We start from the raw sequence: 23,963 nt of genomic DNA, 5'->3' as shown, positions 1-23,963 counted from the left end.
TTATTATTAAATTTGTGCCATGACAAGCGGCATAAATGGGACTGTCCCAGCAAAGCAGGCAGGAAGTTGGTCATCCTACCTCAGGTCACAGAAGTGGCTGGTGGTGCTGAGTGACTCCAGGACTGGAACTGCCTTTAAATAGGCATTTGGAACCTTTGTACGGTTGTCCCTTGGTATCTGTGGGGCACTGGTTCCAGGACCCCTGGGAATACCAAAACCCACAGATGCTCAAGTCCCTTATGTAAAGTGGCGAGTATTTTGAATACAGCTGACCCTGCATATCAGCTGATTGGTTGAATCCTCAGATGTGAAACCCACGGATATGGAGGGCTGACTGTACTGACTTATGCTGCAGCTTTCCTGGAGTTTATAAGCATCTATAACCGTGATTCCCCAACATCTTTTCCAAATAAGTTCTTTCATCTTTATTTTTGTAAAAAAACAAAAACAACAAAGTCGCCACCAAGCACAGGACAACTCACTCGCAAGGCCTTGCTTTCCCTCCCTCCCTCCCTCCCTCCCTCCCTCCCTCATTTCCCAGGTGCCTGATTAACAGTGTCAAGGAGGCAGTAGGCATTGAGGTTAGCTTTTCCCAAAGGGAAAACTACAAACAAGGGCTTGGGAAAGGGAGGGAAACCTGGCTAAGCTTTTCATCATTGAGAAGTCACTTAAAACTGGTTTCTTTAAAATAACTAGTATGTCTGAAATGTGGGAAAGGAAGACCATGCTGTCAGCATCATAACCCTCTTTTGACATGTTTCCCTACAAGTGACATGCTGGCTTGGGGGAGGGTCAGACCAGGATTATGTTTTAAGGAATCAGAACAGTTTCATGAATTTGCTTAGCTTCCCAGAACAACAACAGATAAATAATTGCTGCTTGTTTGTTAGGCATATTCTATGGTGGGCTGCAAGTCTGGAGTCATTGTTAGTGTATTTAGTGCCAATGAGAAGGCTGGGTTCCAGCCTTGGACACCGAAGTCCTAAAGACAAAGCAGAGAGAGTCCTGTATCCCCCATCACCTTCTGCTGAATATGGAGGATGAGAGGTCTTGGCTGTTGGCCTCTCTCCAGCCCATGCGCCTGCCAGAGGAAGGATCCTGATTCCTTGGGAGTGTGGGGTGAGCCCAAGGAGTCTGATGAGCAGAGAAGAGCAAGTGTAGTCCCTTCCGGGCTGACTCCATGCAGGGCTCAGGCTTCGGGCTTGTGGGGCCACCTGCACAGGGACCAGGCTACAGCCTTCAGGCCCAGGGTGGCCCATGGCACCAGTGGTTTAGGCATAGCCGCCAGCCATCTGACTGGTGGCTGCATTGCTGCCTACTCCTCGCCAGACCTGGAAGCTGAAGAAAGCGCTCACTCCATAGGCAATCATCACTAAACACGAAAAGAACTGAAAGAGAAGACAGCAGAGGTGAGTCTGTCTGCAGCACGGCTATGGGGGCTATGACAGTGATACAAGCACCAGGAAGGTAGATGCAGACAGTGAAACCCGGGGCCCCTCAGTTAACCAGAATGAGCTGCTCTGGAGCCACACCACCTCCTCCTTAACCATACCCCCACTTAACCACTGTGGGGGCTGATGGGTACCAGGTTCTGGGGTGCCAACTTTATATTCTAGTGGGGAACCATTAACCACACGAGCAAGGTGTGTCTTAGACTGAGAGGGATAACTGGACAATGTGCTAAGAGTCACCAAGGGGTAGGAGCTACTTTATAGACACATTTCAGGGATTTAGTTTTAAAATGGCAATGTTCAGCTACCCTAGGAGTTTCCTGGAATCAATTCATAGGTATCCCTACACTAGCACCTAAGGCCACGTTCAGAATTTCCATGTCTCTATCCTGGTGACTGAGTTCACAGATTTCAAAACCATCCTCACCAGAAAGAATGAGGAAACCCAAGTCCTGGTCTAACCCCCGCCCTACCCAGGACTCAGTTTAGGCATGTCCCTTCACCTCTCAGCCTCAGTTTCCTGGTCTGTCGAAAGGACTGGCAGTCCCTGTCCCCCTCCCCACTGAGGGAGTGGAAGGACACTGAGGAAGTGCCTGCAGGGGCTCGTGGGTGAGGCGTGCCGGGTACGGAGGGGATTCTGGTACTTCACTGGCTACCCGACGTGGAGCCCGAGTCTGAGCTGCATGGGAGAGCCTGAGGATCTCCCAAATGGTTTAAACCGAAAGGTTTTTGTGCGTGCCTTTCTCGAGGGGGGAGGATAGAGCGCTTTTAACAGATTCTCCAAGGGGACATATGACCCTAAATCATTGCAGCACGACTGATTCACAGTAAAGTTAACCCAGACTTCATTTGTGCCACCCAAGTATTTCCCAAGCATTCTGGTTCCTCAGGGTTTTGCTGTTAATTATGGAAAACTGTGAGCCCACTGAGAGGAGGGTAATTCAGCATGTGGCAGGTGCCTGGCCTGGGACCAGGGAGCAGTGAGAGTCCAGGGGCCCAGACCTTGCTTTGGCCCGTCTCCCCTGTAACTGCCAAGGGTGCCCCAGGGAACCATACTCACGGAGGCAGCTGCACGCTGGTTGTACGGCCTGGTGCCCTTCAGGGACGTCAGTTCAACCGAAGCAGAGCAGCTGATGAAGGCCGTGATGTAGAGGACGGTGGCGCCCACATTAAATATCATTAACTGGGGGTAGGTGGGGGAGAGAACAGTCTTAAGACATGAGACACTTCCGGTAACTGGAACCTCCTGGTCCCCACGAGCACATCCATTTAGTAGCCAGAACGGGCTGCGGCTCAAGGATGGGGATGGAGACACGTGGGTCTTTCCCACTAAAAAGGCCTCAAGAGACAGCGGTCTACACAGGGTCAGCCTGGAGGCCATATGAGCAGGGAACGTAAACATACCGAAGGCTGAGAGATGGGGTGTGTGTGGAGGGGCTGCTAAAGCGACCTGGTCAGGACAGCAACAGTTCCACGAGGCAAAACCCATTCCTGATGGCAAGAGACCAAACCAAGCCTGTCTGAGTGCACCAGCTGAAGAACCCGGGGCCTGCTTGTGTTGGCTCCCAGCCAGGCCCAGCCCTCCCTGTTGCCCCTGAGGACTTGGCTTTGAGGCTGGCCCGTGGGGCGGGGGCGTGGGGGGTGGTGCCTCACGTCCCTCTCTGCCCTCAGTGGTAAGAACCTATGTCTGCCTTTCGGCCACATCCTAGGCTCTAGGCCCCATGTCAAATGCCAGGGTGAGGACCCCTAAGCCAGGCTGGCAAGGAAGGGTCCTGGGCTGACAATCCCATTCCCCCAACGCTTGGCCCCCGGAGCCAGTTGACACTTAGCAGAGATCGCAAATTGGTGGCCTTCAGGCATGTTTGGCTCATCCCACAGATTTGTAAAAAATATTACGAACATCTTAAATTTGATTCATACAAAAACTTTAAGATTTCATATAAAACTTTCAGTCTTAAAATATCAAGATTTGGCACCTGTATTCCCACTAACAACAGAGCTGAGTAGAGGCGGCTTCCTATTGACAGATGGGTGCGGGTTCTCCACAACCCCTCCTGACCTGTTTGACTCACGCCTCTTACCTGCGCCCGGAAGGGGGCTTGTACCCCCTATCCCAGAAAAGCCCAATTTGGCAATCATAATTCAGCCTCCTATAGGAGGGTGAGACACTGCCTTGCCATCATGGCCTGGGAAAGGCCACATCAGCAGCTGTGGCTGGGCCCCAGATCTGTGCTAAGAGACATCAAGGCCCCTCCATCTCCGGGGATGTCTTTCTTCAAGGCTCCTAGGACACGAGGCAGGGGCTGGACCCTAGCCAGGAAGTCAGGCCGCCCCCTCCTCATGCCAGGATCTCCCCTCCAAGCCCAGTGCCCGCCGCAAACACCACCTGGCTCCTGCCAGTGATGTCAAGATCTAACAAACCCCGTCTGTCTTGAGGATGACTCACGTTTCCTCAGCTTCAAAAGTCATTGAATTGCAAACAATGCTGCCTAGTCCCAGCTTTGCTTGTCTTACAATCATGTGCCTCTCTTGCCTCTCTCTGCTCACTGAAAGCCTCAGACCCCAGCTGCAGGGGTTTTCCGGGTCAGAGAAAAAAGCCCTAGCAGCTTTCTCTGTGTCTGGCCAGGGTACTTCCTATGGACACTCACAGCTCTGTGTCCTAAGGAGACTGACCCGGGCAACCCGGGACACCATCCTCTGCCAGGCTGCAGGGGCCTCACCCTGCAGACAGCGGGGTGCGGGGGTTGTGAGCTGGCACGTTGAGCCCAGCCCATCCTGCGCACACCGGGCCCAGCCTCGGTGGTTCCTGCCAGCTCAGCCCAACCTCCAGGCCCAGGGCTGCCAGTCAGAACCCACAGATTCAAATCCCGACTACCCCGCAAAAGGAAAAATACTTTCAAGATCCCAAATGGCCTCCGGTCTCTCCATTCAACAGCCCCTCACTTCTTCTCCCTTCGTGGGAGAAAGTCAAGCCTAAGTCCTCCTGGATTCATGGCTCTCAGTGCTCAGAAAAACTGGACACCTGAACCACCAATCCTCCCTCCCCCACCCAGAGCTACAGGCCAGCGAGGACTTCAGCCAACCCCCACCTGCCACTTCTCATTTAGGGAAGGCTGCATTGTCACAGCTACACCCAGAGGCAGAGGGGTCAGCCTGGACCCACCCCCAGGGTTCCTACCCAGACTCACCACCAGCGGCCAAGGCACCATGTATAGCTTCAAGTGCAGCTGAAACAGGTAGAGGATGAAGAAGACGATTGTCACCAGCCAGAGGAAGACAGCGACAAACATCACCCAGCCATAGGCTGGGTACAGGTGGTACGGGGTGTCGGCAATCAGGGCCCACACCAGCAGCCCCAGCACCTGGAGGGAGCGAGACAGGGCCAGCGTCTCCCAGAGTCCCCAGCACTCAGGCCGGAGGCCACAGACCAGAGGCTTCCAGGCCTTTGCCGTGGGGTGCCCTCTGCAGGACACATTTCTCATTTGCCCAAGAAAAATTTATTTGGCACCTACTGCATACCAACACATACCAGGCCCTTGCCTGGTAACGTACTCCTTTCAGATCTCAGCTGAAATGTTACGTGCTCCAGGGCACCTTCCCTGCTCCTCCAGTCTGGGTTCCAGAACTCTCTTCTGTGCTCACATGGCCCCCCAGGCACCCACCACCCAAGACTGTAATTCTGTTTCCTTCCCCAGACTGGAAGCCACAGCAGCAGTGCCTTCCACCCCGCTGCCTCCAGGGTGAGACCCCTGCAGCCCCCGAGGGGTGGTGTCCCAGGCTTGCCCAGTTCCCCACGGGCAAGACAATGACTGTCCCATTCATAGGTGCATCTCAGCACCCAGTACAGGACCCGAGCTTGGTCAGGGGCTTACTAAAAGCCTCTGAAAGAAAGATGAAGTCACCAGCACATCCCTGAGGGAGGGACACACAATCAGAGTCCCAGAGGTATGGTGACCTCTGCCTGGTGCCCTACCAAGCCCCTTCCACGCTCCGCTTCTCCGACTCTCCTAATTGCCCCTCAATACAGGTGTTACCATCCCCGCCTTACAGGTGAAACTGGGCCTCAGAAAAGAAAAAGGACCTATCACGCCATTCCTATGTGGCAGGGTGGGCCCCAACATCCCTGTAGTGTGTGTAGCGGCTGACAGCATGGCCTCCGGAGCCGACTGCCTGATTTAAAACGCATTCCCCTTACCAGCTGTGTGACACTGGGTAAGCTCACAACCACTCTGTGCTCTGGACACATCACCTGTCACATGAGTATAAAGAGCATACCTACCTCAGGTTCAGGACCCACGGGGGTTTGTATACATAAACGAACAATTCCAGCTGGGGACACTGTGTTGCAGGGAATTCTACACGGGTAGGTTGGCTGAACCCCCTCAGTGGCCTGGTGGGGAACTTGGCAGGGTGGTACCTCACCTGTGGCCATCCTAGCCTCCCCCAAGCCTCTCCTGGCCCCTTCCCTGCTGGCTGAGACCCCATAGCCCAGGACGTCCTCCTTCACCACAAGGGCATTCATTCTCCAGAATCCCAGGCCGGCAGCAGGCCTCGGGACCGGCCGCTGAGGGAGGGAGGATCTACCGGGGGGCTGTGGAGAACGGCTGCTTTGCTGATGAAGACACAGAAAGCTGTCACTCTTCTTCCCGTGGGCAGTGTGTGACACCAAGGCTCCCAGTGACCTTGCCACCGTCTCGAGGATGAGCCAACCATCAGTCAGATCGCAGGGAAGTGGCTCAGGAGCGAAACCCACCTCTGCTGCTGGTTTTGGGGACAGAAAGTCCCCCCGCTGCAAGCTCCTAGACCAGACACGGGAGAGCTGTCACTCACCCCAGAGCAGCCAGAGTGGGGGCCTGCCAGGCACCCCACCGAAGCACCCCTGCCAAGGACCAAAAGGGAAGTTTCTGTATCGATCCCCCTACACCTGTGGGGTCAGGGCAGGAATGAGCCTAGCTGAGGCCGGGCGTCCAGCAGCCCTTGTGACGACTTTCCTTTCTCCCCACCACCTGGAAGTGAGAGGTGGAGCCCTGGGCTTGGGAGTCAGGAGCTGGGCTCTCATCCTGCCTGGGCTATGGGACACCAGGCAAGTGCCTTCCCGCTCTGTGCAGCTCACCAGGGCAACTCTAGTCCGCCTGCTAGAACGCAGGCCCCCGAGGAATCCTTCTTTGGTCATCGCTGTGTCTCCAGTGCCCGGCAGTGCCTGGCGCATAGACCTGCTCGATAAACACATGCTCGGAAATAACTGGCCTCAGTTTCCTTATCCAGGAAACAAGAGGTCAGACCCCCGCCCCCCACAGGCGCTGTGTGTCACAAGAGGACGCAGGGGTGAGTCGGTGAATGTGCTCCTGGCCCTGCCTCCCTCCACCCATGGGTGGGAGTGGGAGACTCAGGAAAGCGCCCACTCCCCTCTCTCCAGATTTTTGCACCTGCTCCTCCTCCCGATCCGGGGTGTGGGGGTGTGAGACCCCAGGGATGCCCACCCCACACTGCACCCTGCCAGCCTCCCCTGCCCCACCTCTAGCCTCTAGCGCTCTCCTCTAGCCACCACCAACAGGCTGGGTGGCCCACGGGGCCCAGTTTGCAGGCGAGGAAGGTGGGACAGGTAGCAGGGCCTTGAGGGCAGTCACACCGCTGCGGGCAGAGCCCTTACCCATGAGGACCCAGAGTGCGGGTGTCTCAGCACAGCCCCCCAACCACCCATCCTCAGGACACCCTGCCTGAAACAGACACATCAGCGGGGCCAAGAACCCCCAGGGCTGGGGGAGGTCACTGTTACAAAGGAGAACAGACACTCCCGAAGCAGCAGGGCGCAGGACCCTCCCAGGGGAGGACTGAGCGTGTCAGGGGCAGACAATTATCTCCTCACTTAAAGCAGGGTCCTTACAGGCCTCCATGCCATCGTGTTGCCTGGTTCCAACTATCTGAAAGGAAGTTAGAAAATGCGGTGAACTGAAAAATCAAGAAAGGATCGATCTGGGTTTACACTAATGTACACTTATCAATTGTTGGTGTATTACTCATGGGCTTGGTCACAATAACCACATAATGCCCTCCAGCTGTGTGCCAGGCCTCAGGTAAGCACCTTCCCTTTTATTTCATTGACTTCCCCCTAACCCTCTCATTAGTCAGTATTATGTGTTATCCCCATTTTCCAAACAGGAGCTCAGAGGAAAATGAGTCATCTACAGTCACCCGTGGGTAAGGGGCAGGGCAGGATTTGAACCCAGATCTGTTGTTCTCTGGAACCTGGGCTACTCAGAGTTACTTAGTGATGTATAAAAAATGAGGACACTTCGCTGGCTCCGAGCGGCGAGGCCCCCCAGGCATCCAGGCGCTCCGGTCTCTGCCTCGCCCTCCTGCCCAGCCCTGATTTCCGGATCAGCAAGCGCAGCCTCTGAGAGACAAAGCTGCTGGATAAGCAGTGGGAATTTCTGGTGTTCCTTCTGGCCTTGCTGTCCTGGCCCTGTGCCCAGGGAGCCGCCTTGGTTTCTGCCCTCCCCCATCTCAACCAGACAGACTGGTTTTTCCCGTCCCCTCATCCCCAGCCCCAAGAATCTGCAGGAAGTGCCCCAGCCCAGGACAAGGCACCCCTACATGCATGTGTTGACCCTCTGCTGGCCTGGGTGGCCCTGCATGGGGAGCTGGGCCCAGGCCTCATCTCCAGAAGCTGCAGGAGCCGCTGGACCCCTCCCTCCTGCTGTGGACCCACAGTCTAGCTGGAAGAGGCCAGAGGACTTGTCTTATAGTCCAGTACAGAACAGTAAACCCCACTGTGCAGGGGGAGGGCAGTAGGATGACGAGCGTGGAGAGCAAGGCAGGAGGCCCCACCGCTGCCACCTGCATGCAGGGCTTCACCCAGGCCCTCTTGCAATTCTGACACCCTCTCTGACCACAGGCCTTGCCGTGTGCATCCCTCTGGGTTCACTCATTCAACAAATCTCTGTTGAGCACCTACCACTGTGTGTGTGAGCCAAAACATGAAAAGCCCTGCTCTCCTGGTGGGGGACAGCGGGGCGGGTAGCAGATAAAAACCCAATACATGAGGGAAACACAGGATATGTGCTGTGGGGAAAAATCCAGCTGAGAAGGATAAGAAGGCCAAGAAAGATCTCACTGGGACATGTGAGCATGCGAGAGGTGAAGGGAGGGAGCCGTGTGACGAACAGCAGAACTCTGTGCCTTTACCTCTGGGGGTCCCTGTCTCTTGCCTACGTGTTCATCTGTCCCCATGTTTCTCCATTGGGGTCTACACATATATCTGTGTGTCTCACTCTTTTTTTTTTTTTTTTTTTTTTTTTTTTTTGCTGTACGCGGACCTCTCACTGCCGTGGCCTCTCCCGCCGCAGAGCACAGGCTCCGGACGCGCGGGCTCAGCGGCCATGGCTCACGGACCCAGGCGCTCCGCGGCACGTGGGATCCTCCCGGACCGGGGCACGAACCCGTGTCCCCTGCATCGGCAGGCGGACTCTCAACCACTGCGCCACCAGGAAAGCCCTGTGTGTCTTACTCTTAAAGACAGACACACACACATACACATACATACACAGAACCAAACCTCATCCCCTTGGTCCTTCCAAACTCTCTGAGACCCCAGCAACACCTCCTCAGGCATGCACTGCAGATAAACAAAGAGAAAGGTCTGGAAATCTTGAAGGAAAAAAACAAACCCTGTCTTCCTGAAAACCTAAAGATTTCTGATTAGGGATTTTCTCTTTAAATGATGGCTGTCAAAAAGGTCACATTCACACATGCCCCAGGACCTTTGCACCTTCAAACAAAAATTTCTCAAGGACTGGATAACAGAGATATTTTTGTTAAAAGCATCTGCAGGGCCAGAGAGGAGAGGGATTAGTCACAAATGCCTGACCAAGAGGCATTCCTCAGTTAGGGTGGGCCCCAATCCAGGGACTGGAGTTCTTATAAGAGGGAAACTGGACAAAGAGACACACAGAGGGAGAACACCATGTGAAGATGGAGGCAGAGATTAGAGTGATGTGTCTCCAAGCCAAGGAACAACAAAGGATTGCTGGCAACCACCAGAAGCTAGGAGAGAGGCATGGAACAGACTCTCCTTCAAAGCCTCCAGAAGGAACCAACCTTGCCAGCACCTTGATTTTGGACTTCTAATACTGTGAGACAATAAATTTTTGTTTTATTTTTTTATTTTTGGCCACACCACATGTCATGTGGGATCTTAGTTCCCTGACTAGGGATCAAACCCATGCCCCCCTGCAGTGGAAGCATGGAGTCTTAACCACTGGACCGCCAGGGAAGTCCCTCTGTTTTTTGTGTTTGTTTGTTTTTTGCGGTACACGGGCCTCTCACTGCTGTGGCCTCTCCCGTTGCGGAGAACAGGCTCCGGACGCGCAGGCTCAGCGGCCATGGCTCACGGGCCTAGCCGCTCCGCGGCATGTGGAATCTTCCCGGACCGGGGCATGAACCCGTGTCCCCTGCATCGGCAGGTGGACCCTCAACCACTGAGCCACCAGGGAAGCCCCTTGTTATGTTTTTTAGGCAACCTAGTTTGTGGCATTTTGTTATGGCAGCTGTAGTAAACGAATACATCTTTCTTAGCTACTCTAAGTCTACAAATGGCTGTTATGATCTGATTTAACTGGGGGATGTTGGCATTAACTCTAATGGAAGGGTGTCCTATTAACTCCCTGGGTTCAAGCTCTGGCCCTGCCAACTTACTAGCTGTGTGACCTCGGGCAAGTTGCTGAACCTCTCTGTGCCTCAGTGTCCTTATATTCAAAATGTGCCTACCTCACAGGGTAGATGTAAATGAAGTAATATATGTAAGGTAAAATATTTAGACCAATGCCCAACATAGACTTAACACTCTCCGTGCTCTAATGTTATCACTCTGAGAGGTTAGAACATGGGTTTCCCAATCCATTCTCTGTGGCTGGTTTCCTGCAGTAGTAATAGTGTATGCAGTTCCTAGGGGTGTGAGGCCTTAGAGAGATAATGCATCTAATAAGCACCAGGCACAGTTCCTGGCAGATAAGGGCCCTCAGCCAGCGGGGGCCCCCGCCCACCTTTCAGATAAGGCAGCTGGGCTTATCCAAAGAAAGGGAGGTACGCAGGTGGTAGGAAGCAGAACCCAGTCCAGCCCCCCGACTAGGACACCTCCTGCAGCTACACTCCCTCCACTCCTCACAGGCTAAGGGTCCCTGGGCAGAACCCTTCACCCCCTTTAGACCTCAGTCTTCCCCCCTGTACAATGGGAGCAAGGGAGGTCTGCTCAGTGTTCTCCAAGGATCCCCTAAGTCTGAGGCCTGACACTCCTCAACACAGGGCTCCTCCGGGGGGCCCACAGCCTTCCCTCCCTTGTACTTACTGGAGGGACCCCACCAATCCCATGAGCACTTGGCTAACTCCTCTCCCGCCCAAAGATGGTCACACCAACTCTCCTTTTAATCCTCTCCACTTCCTGGGCTGAGTTAGACCCTTGTAGATTTGCCATGTGGTCTTAGAAGAGGCACCTAACCTTTCTGGTTTGTTTCTTCATCTGACACATGAGGGGGTTGGACAAGTACACCTCTCCTGGTCACCTCATAGGTGTGTCATGCAAGTAAAATACTGTAAAGGAAAAAGTGAAAAGTTGTAGAAGTTGTGAGTGGCTAGGAGGGCTGTTACACAGATTAGAGGGAGTAAACCCCAGACCGCAGCGTCCACGCGGGGCACAAAACCTCAGTGCCTGGAGGCTGACATTAGGGTTTCAAACTCAGCATTCGCCAAGGCACACAGGTCACAGAAGTGACTAAGGTGGGCCAGGGGAGGTCTGTGGAGCTGAGAGCAGCCTGCTGGTGTCTGGGGGAACGCAGGCCAGAAGTTCAGCCACAACTTCTGACTTTCCCCCCCCCACCCCCGGCCGCACCATGCAGCATGCCAGATTTTAATTCCCCAACCAGGGATTGAACACATGCCCCCTGCACTGGAAGCTCAGTCTTAACCACTGGACCACCAGGGCAGTCCCAAGAACTTCTGATTTTTCAGGAGACATTAGAAATCCGAATTTCTACATGAAATCTTCAGCTTTTTAAACATTGGCAATGAAACCAAATGTTTTAGAAACAATCTGAGGGCAGGGCCCATCCAACAGCCCCCAGGACTCCCTTCTCCCCACTGCATCATCCAGAAAACTGAGGCCCAGGGGACCACGTGAACCCTTCCCGGGGTTCCCCCTCACAGGGACACATCTGGGCAGCTGAGGACACTCAGAACTTGGCCTGACCAGGCCCATACTCCACCCCCACCCTGGCCCTTCTCCCTACAGTGAAAGGGACTTTATGGGGACAAAAAGCCACCCATTGTGTCCCAGGAGACAAAGGCGCAGGGGACAGAGGCTCCGGGTGCCTGCGTGGCCACAACAACTCCACACACCACCTCCTTCCCCCCTGTGCAGAGGGGCCAGGCTCTAGGGAAAGTCTCCTTGGAATTCCCGCTCTGTACACTATGAGCCTTCGAGAATCCTAGGTCATCACACCCCAGCTCTACAGGAGGTGCGAGGGCAGATTCAGAACCCAGTCTGAGCCAAGTGACCCGGTCTGGGGTGGTATTTAACTCGGCCAAGCCTCCCTTTTGTTACCTGAAAAGCAGGCACGTGAGTTACCAAATCGAGTCACTGAAGAAACTCTCCCGAGGGCCCGCTCTCTGCCAGGCACTGTTATAGGCCCCGAAGTGCAGTGGGGAGCCCGGCAACCAGGGTCCCCACCCACGAGCACCCCGCTCCCAGCCTGGGCTGCCAGGGAGGAGGAGGAGGATGGGAACACTGGTTCAGGGCCTGGTTCACCTCCAGGGCTCTCCAAATGCAGCCTTTATCACACTGCTTGTTATTCCTGAGTCCCCGAGTCCCAGAACTAGAGATGAAAGTGACTTCTGCCCCCATGGCCCCGCCACCCCCAGAGCCCCTCATGAGGACCTCCGGCCCCTGTGTGCAGCCTGCATGTCAAGGAGCCCACTGCCACCACTCTTCCTTTGGGGTCTCCCTCAGGGTTCTAGAAAAATCTTCCCAACATGAAGCTCAAGCTGCCTCCTGCCTACCCCCTTGCTGGTTCCCCTTCTGTACTCTGGGGCCAGAGACTAAGCAGGTCCCCTCTACAGAGAGGCATCCCCAAGGCATCTGCCAGGCCTTCCCTGGCTCCCAGAGCCAGCAGCAATGCACCCCCTGGGTGAGGTTCCAGAAATTAAGACCTGCTCACCTTCCTCCCTTTCCTCCCTTGGGGGTGTCCTGGTCCTCCCCAGAAAGTCAACCTGTGCCTCCCCAGCACTAAGACCCTTACAGCGACACAGAACTTTCCCAGGAAGGCCTTAGTCCCCTTGAAAGCCCAGGTCAAGCCCAAATCCAGCCCCCGCCAGTGCTTTACTCCCAGGAAGCCCAACTCTCTCAAGTAAAGCACTTGGCCCATTTCACAGATGAGGAAACCAAAGCTCTCGGAAGAGATGGACGTGGCCCAAGGTCATGCACGGTAAGGGTGGGGACAGTTCTGTGACCCAGTAGATAGAGATGCCCAGAAGAGAACAGAACTCCAAATTCCAGGAGGTAGGGACACTCCCTGGAGACTAATTTGTTTGCAGGGAGCATCACTGCCCTGGAGGCGGGAGCAGAGAAGGGGCAGGGGCAGTCCTTGAACCCTGGATGGAGAGGGATGACAGAGTCTTAGGTTCTCAGCACCCCAGGCGGGTCCCCGTCCGGCCATCGGCCCTCCAGAGAGAGCTGGTTGCTGGGAGCGTATGAACTTCATTAGCCCCATGAGGCCTGGCCTCTCTACCTGCTGAGGAACAGGGCTGGGGGGAGGGGCAGCCTAAAGTGAGGGTCTTCCTTATTCCCTGGACTTCTTTCCTCAGACACCAGCTCTAGTCCTGACTCTGTCACTACTGTTTGGGGTGACACTGAGCAAGCCCCACCCCATCTAAACTTCGAGGACAGACAAGTGACCCCATCTGGCTAATCTCATACTGGCTGGCAGATCATCTGGTATCTGACCTCTCCGCTCCTAACTGAATGAAGCTCAGACATCCCAGAACAGCCCCAGGTCTGTTCCCTAGCAGCTGGGCCCTGCCTGACCTTCAGCCCTGGCCTTCCTGCTCTCACCTCTCCGTGAGACCCTGTGGTACCACCCTGTCCTCCCACCCCTTGGGCAAACAGGAGGGGCCAACTCAGCCCAACAGCAAAGGACCAGTTTATATCCAGGGCTGGGCTCACTGGATGCCAAGGAAAACAAGCTCTCCCCCCAACACTCAGGTTCCAAATCGCCATGGGGGCCAGGGCAGGACCCCCTGAAGCTCCCTCAGGCCATCTAAGAGCAGGAAATCAGGGCATAATCCTCACTGAATTCCACCACAAACTCATCAGCTGATAAGGAGTAACCACCAACACCTGGCCCTGATACTCCAACAGAAACTGAGAGCATCCACCACACATGGACAGCTCCACGGCCTTTACCTCTTTCCACTTACAGATGGTTAAGAAAAGGTCACCCAGCCAGTAACACTGAACTCAAAGCCATTGCTTGCTGCTCTGTGATCCTGGGAAAGTGCCTTCCCCTCTTTGGGCCTGAGGGAGACTTCAAGTGCCATCTTCATAGCTTTGGCTGTACCCATAAATGACCTGTCCTATTTTTTTACCCACTATTTTCATTTATTTGAAAGATTTTTTTGATAAGTTATTTTATTTTTTAAATGCATGATATATATGACATGATAGGTAACCAAATGGTGATTTTAGCATGTCTCCCTCTTCCCCTGTTACTCAATTTCTTCCCTGGGGGCAACCAAGAGTGATTTCTCAAGTGTCTTGCCAAAGACTACCTAGGCATGCACACACATACACTTCAGATAGGCGAGTGTGTATATTTATATAGCCTGCGTGTATTTCTCCCAGACAAATGACAGTATTCTACACACACAGGTTTTCACCTTGCATTTTCCACTTAACCATACAGCCTGGAGATTGTCCATCATTACATACATACAGAGCTGCCTTATTGTTTTCGTTGAGGGGTAAGAAGTTATCTTTTTACTAACTGTATCATATGCCACTGCATAAATGTATCATAATTTATTTAACTCGTCCTCATTGATGAATGTGGATTTATCACACAAATAAGAATTTTAAAAAGAAACTTCTAAATCACTAAAAAGTAGAAAACCTGCATTATCTACCACAATAGAAGCTAACTATAAAATTAAATACAACAAAAATGAACAATATTAATACATCCCAGATAGATACAGTTGTCTTCCCAGGATCCAGAGCTCCAGATTTAAATTTAAAAAGTGTGGGGGGCTTCCCTGGTGGCGCAGAGGTTGAGAGTCCGCCTGCCGACGCAGGGGATGTAGGTTCGTGCCCCGGTCCGGGAAGATCCCACATGCCGCGGAGCGGCTAGGCCTGTGAGCCATGGCCGCTGAGCCTGTGCGTCCGGAGCCTGTGCTCCGCAACGGGAGAGGCCATAACAGTGAGAGGCCCGCGTACTGCAAAAAAAAAAAAAAGTGTTGGGAAGGCACTAAAGACACTTTAGCACCCAAATGAAGCTGTCTCCTCCAGCAATCTTCTGGGACTGTGATTGACTGTGGATGATGCAACACTTTCCAAGCCCTACATGGGAGAATTTCTTTATTACCTCTAGGTGGGAAAGTCCTAACTCTGACACAGTTTCCAGAAGCCAGAAAGAAAAAACGAAAAGGAAAGAAAACAAGAAATTCGGCAATATAAAAATAAGTCTTTCTGACCAAAAACAAAACAAAACAAACAAGCAAAAAAAAAAAAACACCATAAAAAAACAAAACAGGGGCTTCCCTGGTGGCGCAGTGGTTGAGAGTCCGCCTGCCGATGCAGGGGACACGGGTTCGTGCCCCGGTCTGGGAAGATCCCACATGCCGCAGAGCGGCTAGGCCCGTGAGCCATGGCTGCTGAGCCTGCGCATCCGGAGCCTGTGCTCTGCAAGGGGAGAGGCCACAACAGTGAGAGGCCCGCCTACCGCAAAAAAAAAAAAAAAAAAAAACAAAACAAAATACCCTGAGCAAAGTCAAAAAACAAACTAGGAAAAAAATATTTGCGAGTAATCTAGCACTCCTAGCAATTGATAGGACAAAGACCAACAACTTAATAGAATGTGGAAAGAAGCAAACATACAAGGAAATGCAAATGGCTCTAAAAAGTGAGGTTCTTTAACCTCACTTGTAAGAGAAATGCAAAACAATGCTACCCTGACCTGCCATTTCCCCTGTCAGATGGGAGCTGTAGGGAACAGGCACTCTATGAGAAGGCTCCCTGAGGGGCACAAATGTGACCCCTATGGAGGGCATCTGACAATCTGTAACAAAATCGCTAACACACATAACCTGAGCCAGCGGTCCCCCTTCCAGAAATGTACCATATAGATGTGCTCAGTGGCTTGGGCGAGATCATTCACCGTGACACAGTGTGGAACAGCAAGAGTGGAAACCCAAGTGTCTGTCAACAAAGGGACAGGCCACACAACTCACACCACAGCTGCGGGATGGGCTGCTACAGAAGCCGCAAGAGAAGTGATCACGCTTCAGGTACTGAGACGAAAAGACCTCCATGACACACTTTTAAGTGAAAAAGGAAAAGTGCACAAGGATGTGGATAGACTATAGCCCTGGAGTAAAGTGGGGAGAGGTGGGGATCTATAGCCACATTTGCAGATCTCCTTAAAGAAAGCCTAAAATGCTACACAGGAAACGGAGAAGAATGGGCATGGGGGAGGTCAACTCTAAGCAAATGGGACAGAGATTTTTCACTGTGTTCTTTCCCACTCTTTCTTATTCTAGACTGTTGTAAATACATCACCTATTAAAGAAATTAAGGAAATAAAAGATTAAAAAGAGAAAGATACGTGTAGCTCTATGTGCAATGATATAGAACATCCCTAGGTGTATTGCCAAGGGGGTAAAAGCGTGGCAGGGCACAGGCAGAGTGTGCCTACCTGTGTTTTGAGAGGGGCTATGTGTAGAAATAACTGCACTGACTCACCCTGGAATGCCACACCCATGATGCCTCGGGCAAGGGCGGGGGGATGGGGGTGTGAGGAGTGACCCAACTGGGATGAGAGATTACATTTTCATTGATAATGTTTTAGACTGCTGGAACATTTTTGCCGTATGTCTGTATAATTTTTTCAAAGAATAAAAACAGGCCCATCAACAGAGAAATGGCTAAATGAGCTAGGGCCCTACCGTGACATCCTGGGATAGCCCGAAACAGGAAGGAGGCAGACAGCTCTGCATAACATGAAGAGATGCAGGTGCCCTGGGTGTGAGAAAAGCAACCCAACAAAGGATACAGAATAAAACCATCAATGTTTTTTAAAATGCACAGGAAAAACAACTAGAAATACCCCAACACAGCAGTTCCCTTGGGGAGAGGGGTAGGGGATCCAAGAATAACTTCAGCCTTACCTGTAATAGGTTTTTTCTTTTTAAGGATAATGTGTCCATATATTGTTACATAATTATAAATTGATTCCAAACACTCGACACTCTCCTAGCCACAAAGTGGGGCGGGTAGGCGGAGCTAACAATACAGGCATTGTTTTGCTGGGTACAGTGGAGTAGGAAGGAAGGTGGGGAGCATGCAGGGCGGGGAATGCTGCCCTAAGGAGGCTGAACCCACGAAACTCAGTGCTATGGAAAACCCTGTGAGTCCCCAACACTGTGATTCCAATAGGGCCAACCTCTGCTCACACCTCGCAGATCCCCACAGCCTTGTCTAGCCAACCTAAAGAGTTGACTTTCAGCCTCTGCCCTGCCGCCAACCTGAAAAGGGGCTGCCATGCCTTGTGGGGCTGGAGAGAGAGTCAGGACTACCACAAGGAAAAACTTTCTCACACTCCCAGGTGCACAAAGATGGAGCAGGTAGCCTTTAGAGGGACTGAGCTCCCTGTCCCTGGAAGAATGCAAGCTCATGTTGAGGACACACCGAGGGGCTTTTGGGAGCAAGTGTAAGAGCCCTAGGATTCTATGACCCTGTGAATCCTAACTGCCCTTCGTTCTAACATATACAGTGCTAAGCCCTTTGCAGGCATCAGCTTCCGTATTCCTCACAATCCCACCATCACCATTTCACAGACAAGGAAACTGAGGCTCAGGGATATTAGGGAACTTGCCCAAGATGACAGAGCCAGGATTTGAACCCAAGGCTCTCTGCTTCCACCAATACTCTCACCACCACCCATGGATCACTGTGATCAAGTAGCAGGTGAGGCTTCTGATCTGTTTATTCACCTGCCAACTGGGAATCATGTGACCACCCCCAATCCCAGGAGACAGGGCAAGAAGGAAGGATAAAAGGTGCCAAACACAACTGCCCTACCAACACAGGCCATTCATATGGTTTCTATGTCCTGAGCCTCAAGGATGCCTTCTGACCGCTGGGCCTTTATACGAGGTATTCCAAGGCTCATCTGCTCTGCACCTCCTTACTGCCCCTTCCACGTAACTAAACCCTTCAGGGCCCACTTCCATCAGGAAGCCTTCCCTAGTGGCCCTGGCCCCTGATGAGTTCCTCTTCCTGAATTTCCTCTCCTTCCCGTCCAAAGCACCCTACCTCCCACGTGTGATGAATTGGGAGATTGGGATTGACATATATACACTAATATGTATAAAACAGATAACTAATAAGAAACTGCTGTATTAAAAAATAATTTTAGGGCCTCCCTGGTGGCGCAGTGGTTGAGAGTCCGCCTGCCGATGCAGGGGATACGGGTTCGTGCCCCGGTCCGGGAGGATCCCATATGCCGCGGAGCGGCTGGGCCCGTGAGCCATGGCCGCTGAGCCTGCGCGTCCGGAGCGTGTGCTCCGCGGCGGGAGAGGCCACGGCAGTGAGAGGCCCGCATACCGCAAAAAAAATAATAATAATAATAATAATTTTAGGGCTTCCCTGGTGGCGCAGTGGTTGAGAGTCCGCCTGCCGAGGCAGGGGACACGGGTTTGTGCCCCGGTCGGGGAAGATCCCACATGCCGCAGAGAGGCTGGGCCCGTGAGCCATGGCCGCTGAGCCTGCGCGTCCGGAGCCTGTGCTCTGCAACGGGAGAGGCCACAACAGTGAGAGGCCCGCGTACCGCAAAAAAAAAAAAAAAAAAAAAATTTTAAAAAAGCTTCCAGGTTTTTAATGACCAAGAGCTGTCTCTAGATCAAACTTCCTGCTTCCATTTTTAGATGCTATCTGCATAAATTCATGTTTCCCTTTTTGCCTAGGCTGCCAGGAAACTCAACAAAGAATCGACAGCCTTAAACTTGCGACAGATTCCAGATCTCCTTTTAGCTCTCTTTAAGTCAATCCCTACCCAACCCACACATACACCACCAACTTTTAAAAATACATTACGGGGCTTCCCTGGTGGCGCAGTGGTTGAGAGTCCGCCTGCCGATGCAGGGGACGCGGGTTCGTGCCCCGGTCCGGGAAGATCCCACGTGCCGAGGGGCGGCTGGGCCCGTGAGCCATGGCTGCTGAGCCTGCGCGTCTGGAGCCTGTGCTCCACAATGGGAGAGGCCACAACAGTGAGAGGTCCACGTACCGCAAAAAAAAAAAAAAAAAAATACATTACGTTAACTCTTCCATCATGTGACTTGATATCATATTGCATCTCATGTTCTTTCTGGAGCTAGATGGGGTGGGGGGAGCGATACATCAGTGAACACTGAGGTTGGTTCTTCAGGACACATTTAATACTAAAATAAACAAAGGACACATCTCCTTCTCAAGAAGCTGGGGCCTTTCTACCTCCCCTTCCCACTGCCCTCCTCCCACATCTGGAACTCTTCACCAGATCCTGGGAAACAAAAGGGTCTGATGGAGAATTAGCTTTCACCTTCCCATGTACTGCCTCCTCTAGGCAGCCTTCCCTGATCCCTCCACAGGTAGCTCATCCTTTGAGCTCACAGACAAAGAGCTTCTGGACAGCAGGCCCTGAGCCTGGGGTCTCCATCACTCCCACAACAGCACCACACCCAGTGCCCAGATGAGTGTGGTAACAGAGCACGGATCAGAAAAGTCAGGCCACTCAGGGCTTAGATCCCAGCTCTATCACTCTGTGAGCTCTTGGGCAAACAACTGACCCCTGAGCCTCAGTTTCCTCACCTGTAAAGTGGAGGAGAATAAGAGAATATGAAGCTCTTGGCAGAAGGCCTGGAGCTTAGTTTGCACCTGAGTGATGGGAGCTATGATGGCTTCCCAGAAGACGGGGTGCCTGTTGAGTGGAACCCTCCTTGTCTCAGACCCAGTGGAACTGTCCGTTGCCAGAGAAACAGTTCAGAAAGTAGCTTCTCCCACAAGCCAATTGGTGAAGGCACTAAAAGGTGCAGAACTTCAGAACTCTGATGGGAGACCCTTGTCCCCCTTCCCCCGGGCCCCAAAAGCACTGCAGGGCGGGGGGGGCAGAAGAAGGCCATCCCACTCACACTCAGTCCCTGGGAGTCTAAGTGCCAAGCTCCACTACAGCTCTCCAGGTCAGTCCTGCATTCCACGGACACCTCAGTGTCTACATTTGCACGATGGGACCCAGATGCTCAGCCCACGGGGACCCCCAAATCAGACACACAAGCCTCTGCCACAGGAAGCTACCCCAGTCCTTGCAGGCACAGCAGGGCCTTCCTCTAGTTCCCCTTATTCCAAGTTTCATTGTTCAAATGCAAAAGGGGCTGATGCTCAGGTCCTGTCTGCTGGGAGCTAACCCTGGGGACCCACCAGGCAGCCTCATCCTGCTCAGCCCAGTAGGGATCCCTCTGCTGTTCCAAACCCCCTAAGGCTGCGAACAGAATATGGTCACCACTTCCCGCAAGGTGTTCAAGCCTTCTGCTTCTGGCCACCCAGAAACAAGTGCTTCAGCTCCAGTGTAGGGGAGCAAAACTTGCCACCCCAAAATTCATCTCTTGGCATAATAATTTTAAACTGCTAATCTAAGAAACAGCAGACATGGGAAAAACTGAAAACCAAAGTTTCTTACCCTTTTGTAAGAAACATTTACACGCGTAAGGGAAATCTCCATCTGTAAGGGTGTCTCCCTCACAGTACGAAGAGGTTGACCAAATCTCTAGAAACATATCATTGGAAAAAGTAACGACTTAAATCTGAATCACAATTGTTTACTGTGCTTTTCCTGCTCACCTCCCCTAACTGGCTCCCCATCCTCAACAACCTCTTGTGTCTTTAGCTGAAGATGGTATTTAAGGGGAGGGACTTGGCCATTTTGCGAGTTTCTCAGTTTTTCTGGGTCTTTCCCATGTGTACATGTGATTAAACTTTGATCTTCTCCTGTTAATTTCACTCTTAGACCAGCCAGAAGAACTAGACGGGTAGAGGAAAATTTCTTCCTCCCCTACAATGGCTAAACCAACCTGCTGGCTACTCTCCCCACTTCCCTTCCACCTCCCCAGCCCCAAGGCTTGCTCTGCACAGTGGCCCGCCCTTTGAACACCCTTTCCCTACCTTTGCCTCAGATTTCAGTGAAGTCCCTGCTCAAGCCACCTGTCCTCCATGAGCCTCCCTGGACTCAGAATTGATCATCCCTCTCCTCTGCCCTTTCTCACCCCTGGGACTGGGACTCCCTTCCTGCTTGGCTTCTGTACCCTTCACAACCACCCGGGAGCCTAGCGCTCAGCAGTGCTCCGGACAGGCTTTTCCTACTTGCAGATTTAAATTAGTCCTCTGTCGGGACCTCTCCCCCGCCCCGCCCCTCCCCTTCACAAAGAATCTGCCAGACTGCTCAGAGAGAAGTTAAAAATGTAGATTTCTGGGCTGTAGTGACTGAGATTCCAATTCCACATTTTTCCCGGGGGTGGGGACCAAGATCTACATTTTAAACCTCCGAGAGAGTCTGAGGCTGAGGTGGGGGAGGGGCCCCACAGGAAGAGATTTGAGGAATTCTGAAAGAGAGACGGCACTGGCCCAGGAGGAAGAATGCTCACCTGCGGTAAGGAGGGAGGTTTGGTCTCGGACCCTGCCTTCAGTCCTAAACCTGGCAGCCTTGCTAGGACCCAGCAGTGGGACAGCAGGAGGTGCCCTAATGCAAAATGGATCTTGGCCCACCTCCCCCCATGTCCTCTGAAAACGCACCAAGCCCCTCCCACAGGGCAGCCCCCCAGCTTCCCGACTCGCACCAGAGGGTACCATGGGGAGAAAGCTAACACCCTCAAGCCTGAAATTGGTGTGTGGGGAGAGGGGTGTTCCCACCGATCGGCCTCGGCTGGGGTCTACAAAGGGTATTGGATATAGAGGTGTCCTGCCTCTGGCTTCCCCACAAATCCCTCCCCCAGCGTTGGGCGCGGTATCTCGGCCCCAAGGGGCCCGTCAAACCGGCCAGAAACCGGCTGGTTACCCAGTGGAAGCCAGAAGGGCCGGGCTCCCGCGCGGGAGCCCATAGGGCCCTGCCGAAGGGTCTGTGCTGGACCGGATGTGCCCACTCGGTTAGACGAGGAGTGTTCTGGGGTGCAGCCACGGGGAGCCGCTGGGAGCTTGGCAGAGGGTCAGATGAGAGTGAACTTTGCCTCAGGCTGGGTGCTGGAGGGCTGAGGGCTTAGTCCTGGCAGAGGGAGAGCCAGAGACGGGGAAACAGAGCGAGAGAGTGGCGCGCGGTGATTGTGGCTTTTGTGAGAGCTTCTGTGGGTGACCTTTTGGTGACCATTTGGGAGGGAGTGATGGGGCGCTGAGGTGGGCACTCTGACATTGGTGCACCTTGTGCGTGCTCAAAGAGACGGCAACTAGGACGTCTCGGGGTGAGAGGGTTCCAGGGTGATCTCGGGGGCGTCCGTCCTAGAGGCGCCCCCGAGGAAGGCACGGCGCATCCGGGCGCATGTGAACTTGGGCTGGGGGTGTGCGAGAAGCAAGGAAAAAGGGCAGCTCTGGAGCCCCCGACCCCTCCTGGCCCCCCGGGACACCCCGCCACCCCCCGGACCCGGACCCCAGGCTCCAAGCGCGCGCTCACCAACTGCAGCAGCATGAGCGCCCCGAGGTTGGAGCGCACGAAGCCCAGGTCTGGGCGCAGCGCCGAAACCGCGGCGCCGCCTCCCTGCGCCGGGCTGCTGGTCCGCGTGCTCACTTTAGACGGGAATTCAGCCATGGCGGCTCCGCTCGCCTCCACAGGTTGCTCCCGCCGCCGTCGCCGCCCCTCCCCGCGGCGGGTGCCGGCTTCTGCGCGGCTCCTCCGAGGAGACTCGCGATCGCGACACGTCTCCCAGGGCTACGCGCGGCGTCTGGGCGAGCCGTTGGGAGCCGCCAGGTGCGGCCGGAATCCCGGCCCCGCCCTCGCCACGAAACCCTCCCCTTTAACCCTTCGCACACCGCCTGCCGGTGCATCCCGGAGCCACACCAAGTCGCCATCTCTTTGACGCGGAAACTGAGGCCGTGGTCAATGAGATGGCCCCACCAGAACCAGCCTAGATAGCCGCCCGTTTCTCTCCCTGGGAAAGCCTCCTGCTGACAGTATCCCCCACATTCGCGGCAGCTTTGACCGCTCCTTCGCTCCCTCCTCACTCTTAGCTTCCGAGCCTCGGGATAAACTGGCGGCCGCTAGCAGAGCGGTCAACTACCGGCTCCCTCCCTGCCGAATGCCTCTCTGGCGCTGTGTGCCCTTGGGCGAGCCCTTGCCCCTCTCTGAAGTCTCCCCGTAAAGCGGGATCGGCATCCCTTTGCAGAGACTCCCAAGGAGTCCCGGGTGACAGAGCATCCTGGAGGGGAGGGTCTGGATAAATTGTGGGTGTGCGTGGAAGGGGGAGGCCCTTTTATGACTCAGTTGATGTGGTTTTCTCTTCTGAACTGATTGAGCAGTAACTTAGAAGATCGCTGAGCCTCAGTTTCCTCGTCTGCAATATAGGGATATAAATGGACCTCACGCCACAGAGCCACTGTGCAAAATAAATGAAATACTGCACGGAAAGCTCCTGCCACGCCAGGGGTGGGGGGTGGCTGTGAAGGTGTCAGAAGGTGGAAGATGATGTTGGACTTACGGTTTCTTTGCTCCACTTGTACCCTGAAACACACACACACACACACACACACATCCCTCAGGCCATATCGACCTGCACGGATAATTGATTCATTTATTCATCAACCAATGATTGCTGAGACCTTACTATATGTCAGACCCTGTCCCAGGCCATGTGAATACAGCAAGCAAAAAACCACCCAAGGGCTTCTTGGATCCCACTTTCTACAGAAAGATTCCTCTGGAGGTCATCCAACAATTTCCAGAAGCCAGCTTTGGGCGGTGCTGATTATAATCAGCAAATATTGATTGAACACTTTTCCAGCTGGCCCTATGCTTGGTGCTGGTTAGTTTTGGTTTCTTTATTTTTAATTGCCCAATTAACTCATTAGTTTATTTCATTGCACATCACACACATCTCCAAACCTACACCCTCACCTCTAGCTAATCACTGAGAAGAGTTTAGAGTATCCGATCAGATCTTTTCTTTCTTCTTTTTTTTCACTACCATACAATATATGGAAATATAGAGGCTTACTTTGTAACTTTTAAACATTTTTAC

At 53.4% G+C, this 23,963-nt stretch overlaps 1 protein-coding gene across 1 annotated transcript; it reads right to left on the bottom strand.

The window, feature by feature from the left end:
• Positions 1-226: 226 nt before the first annotated feature.
• Positions 227-22,658, bottom strand: PLLP (plasmolipin). Its single transcript, XM_081217813.1, has 4 exons — positions 22,403-22,658; positions 4,640-4,813; positions 2,512-2,634; positions 227-1,388 (listed from the first exon to the last, which is right to left on the bottom strand). The coding sequence occupies exons 1-4, from the start codon at positions 22,535-22,537 to the stop codon at positions 1,272-1,274; spliced, it is 549 nt and encodes a 182-aa protein (XP_081073939.1). The 5' UTR covers positions 22,538-22,658; the 3' UTR covers positions 227-1,271.
• Positions 22,659-23,963: the final 1,305 nt, after the last annotated feature.

The sequence above is a fragment of the Mesoplodon bidens genome, assembly GCF_964165515.1.
Source record: "Mesoplodon bidens genome assembly, chromosome: 18".
NCBI lineage: Eukaryota > Metazoa > Chordata > Mammalia > Artiodactyla > Ziphiidae > Mesoplodon > Mesoplodon bidens.
This window is presented reverse-complemented; position numbering and strand designations above follow the sequence as displayed.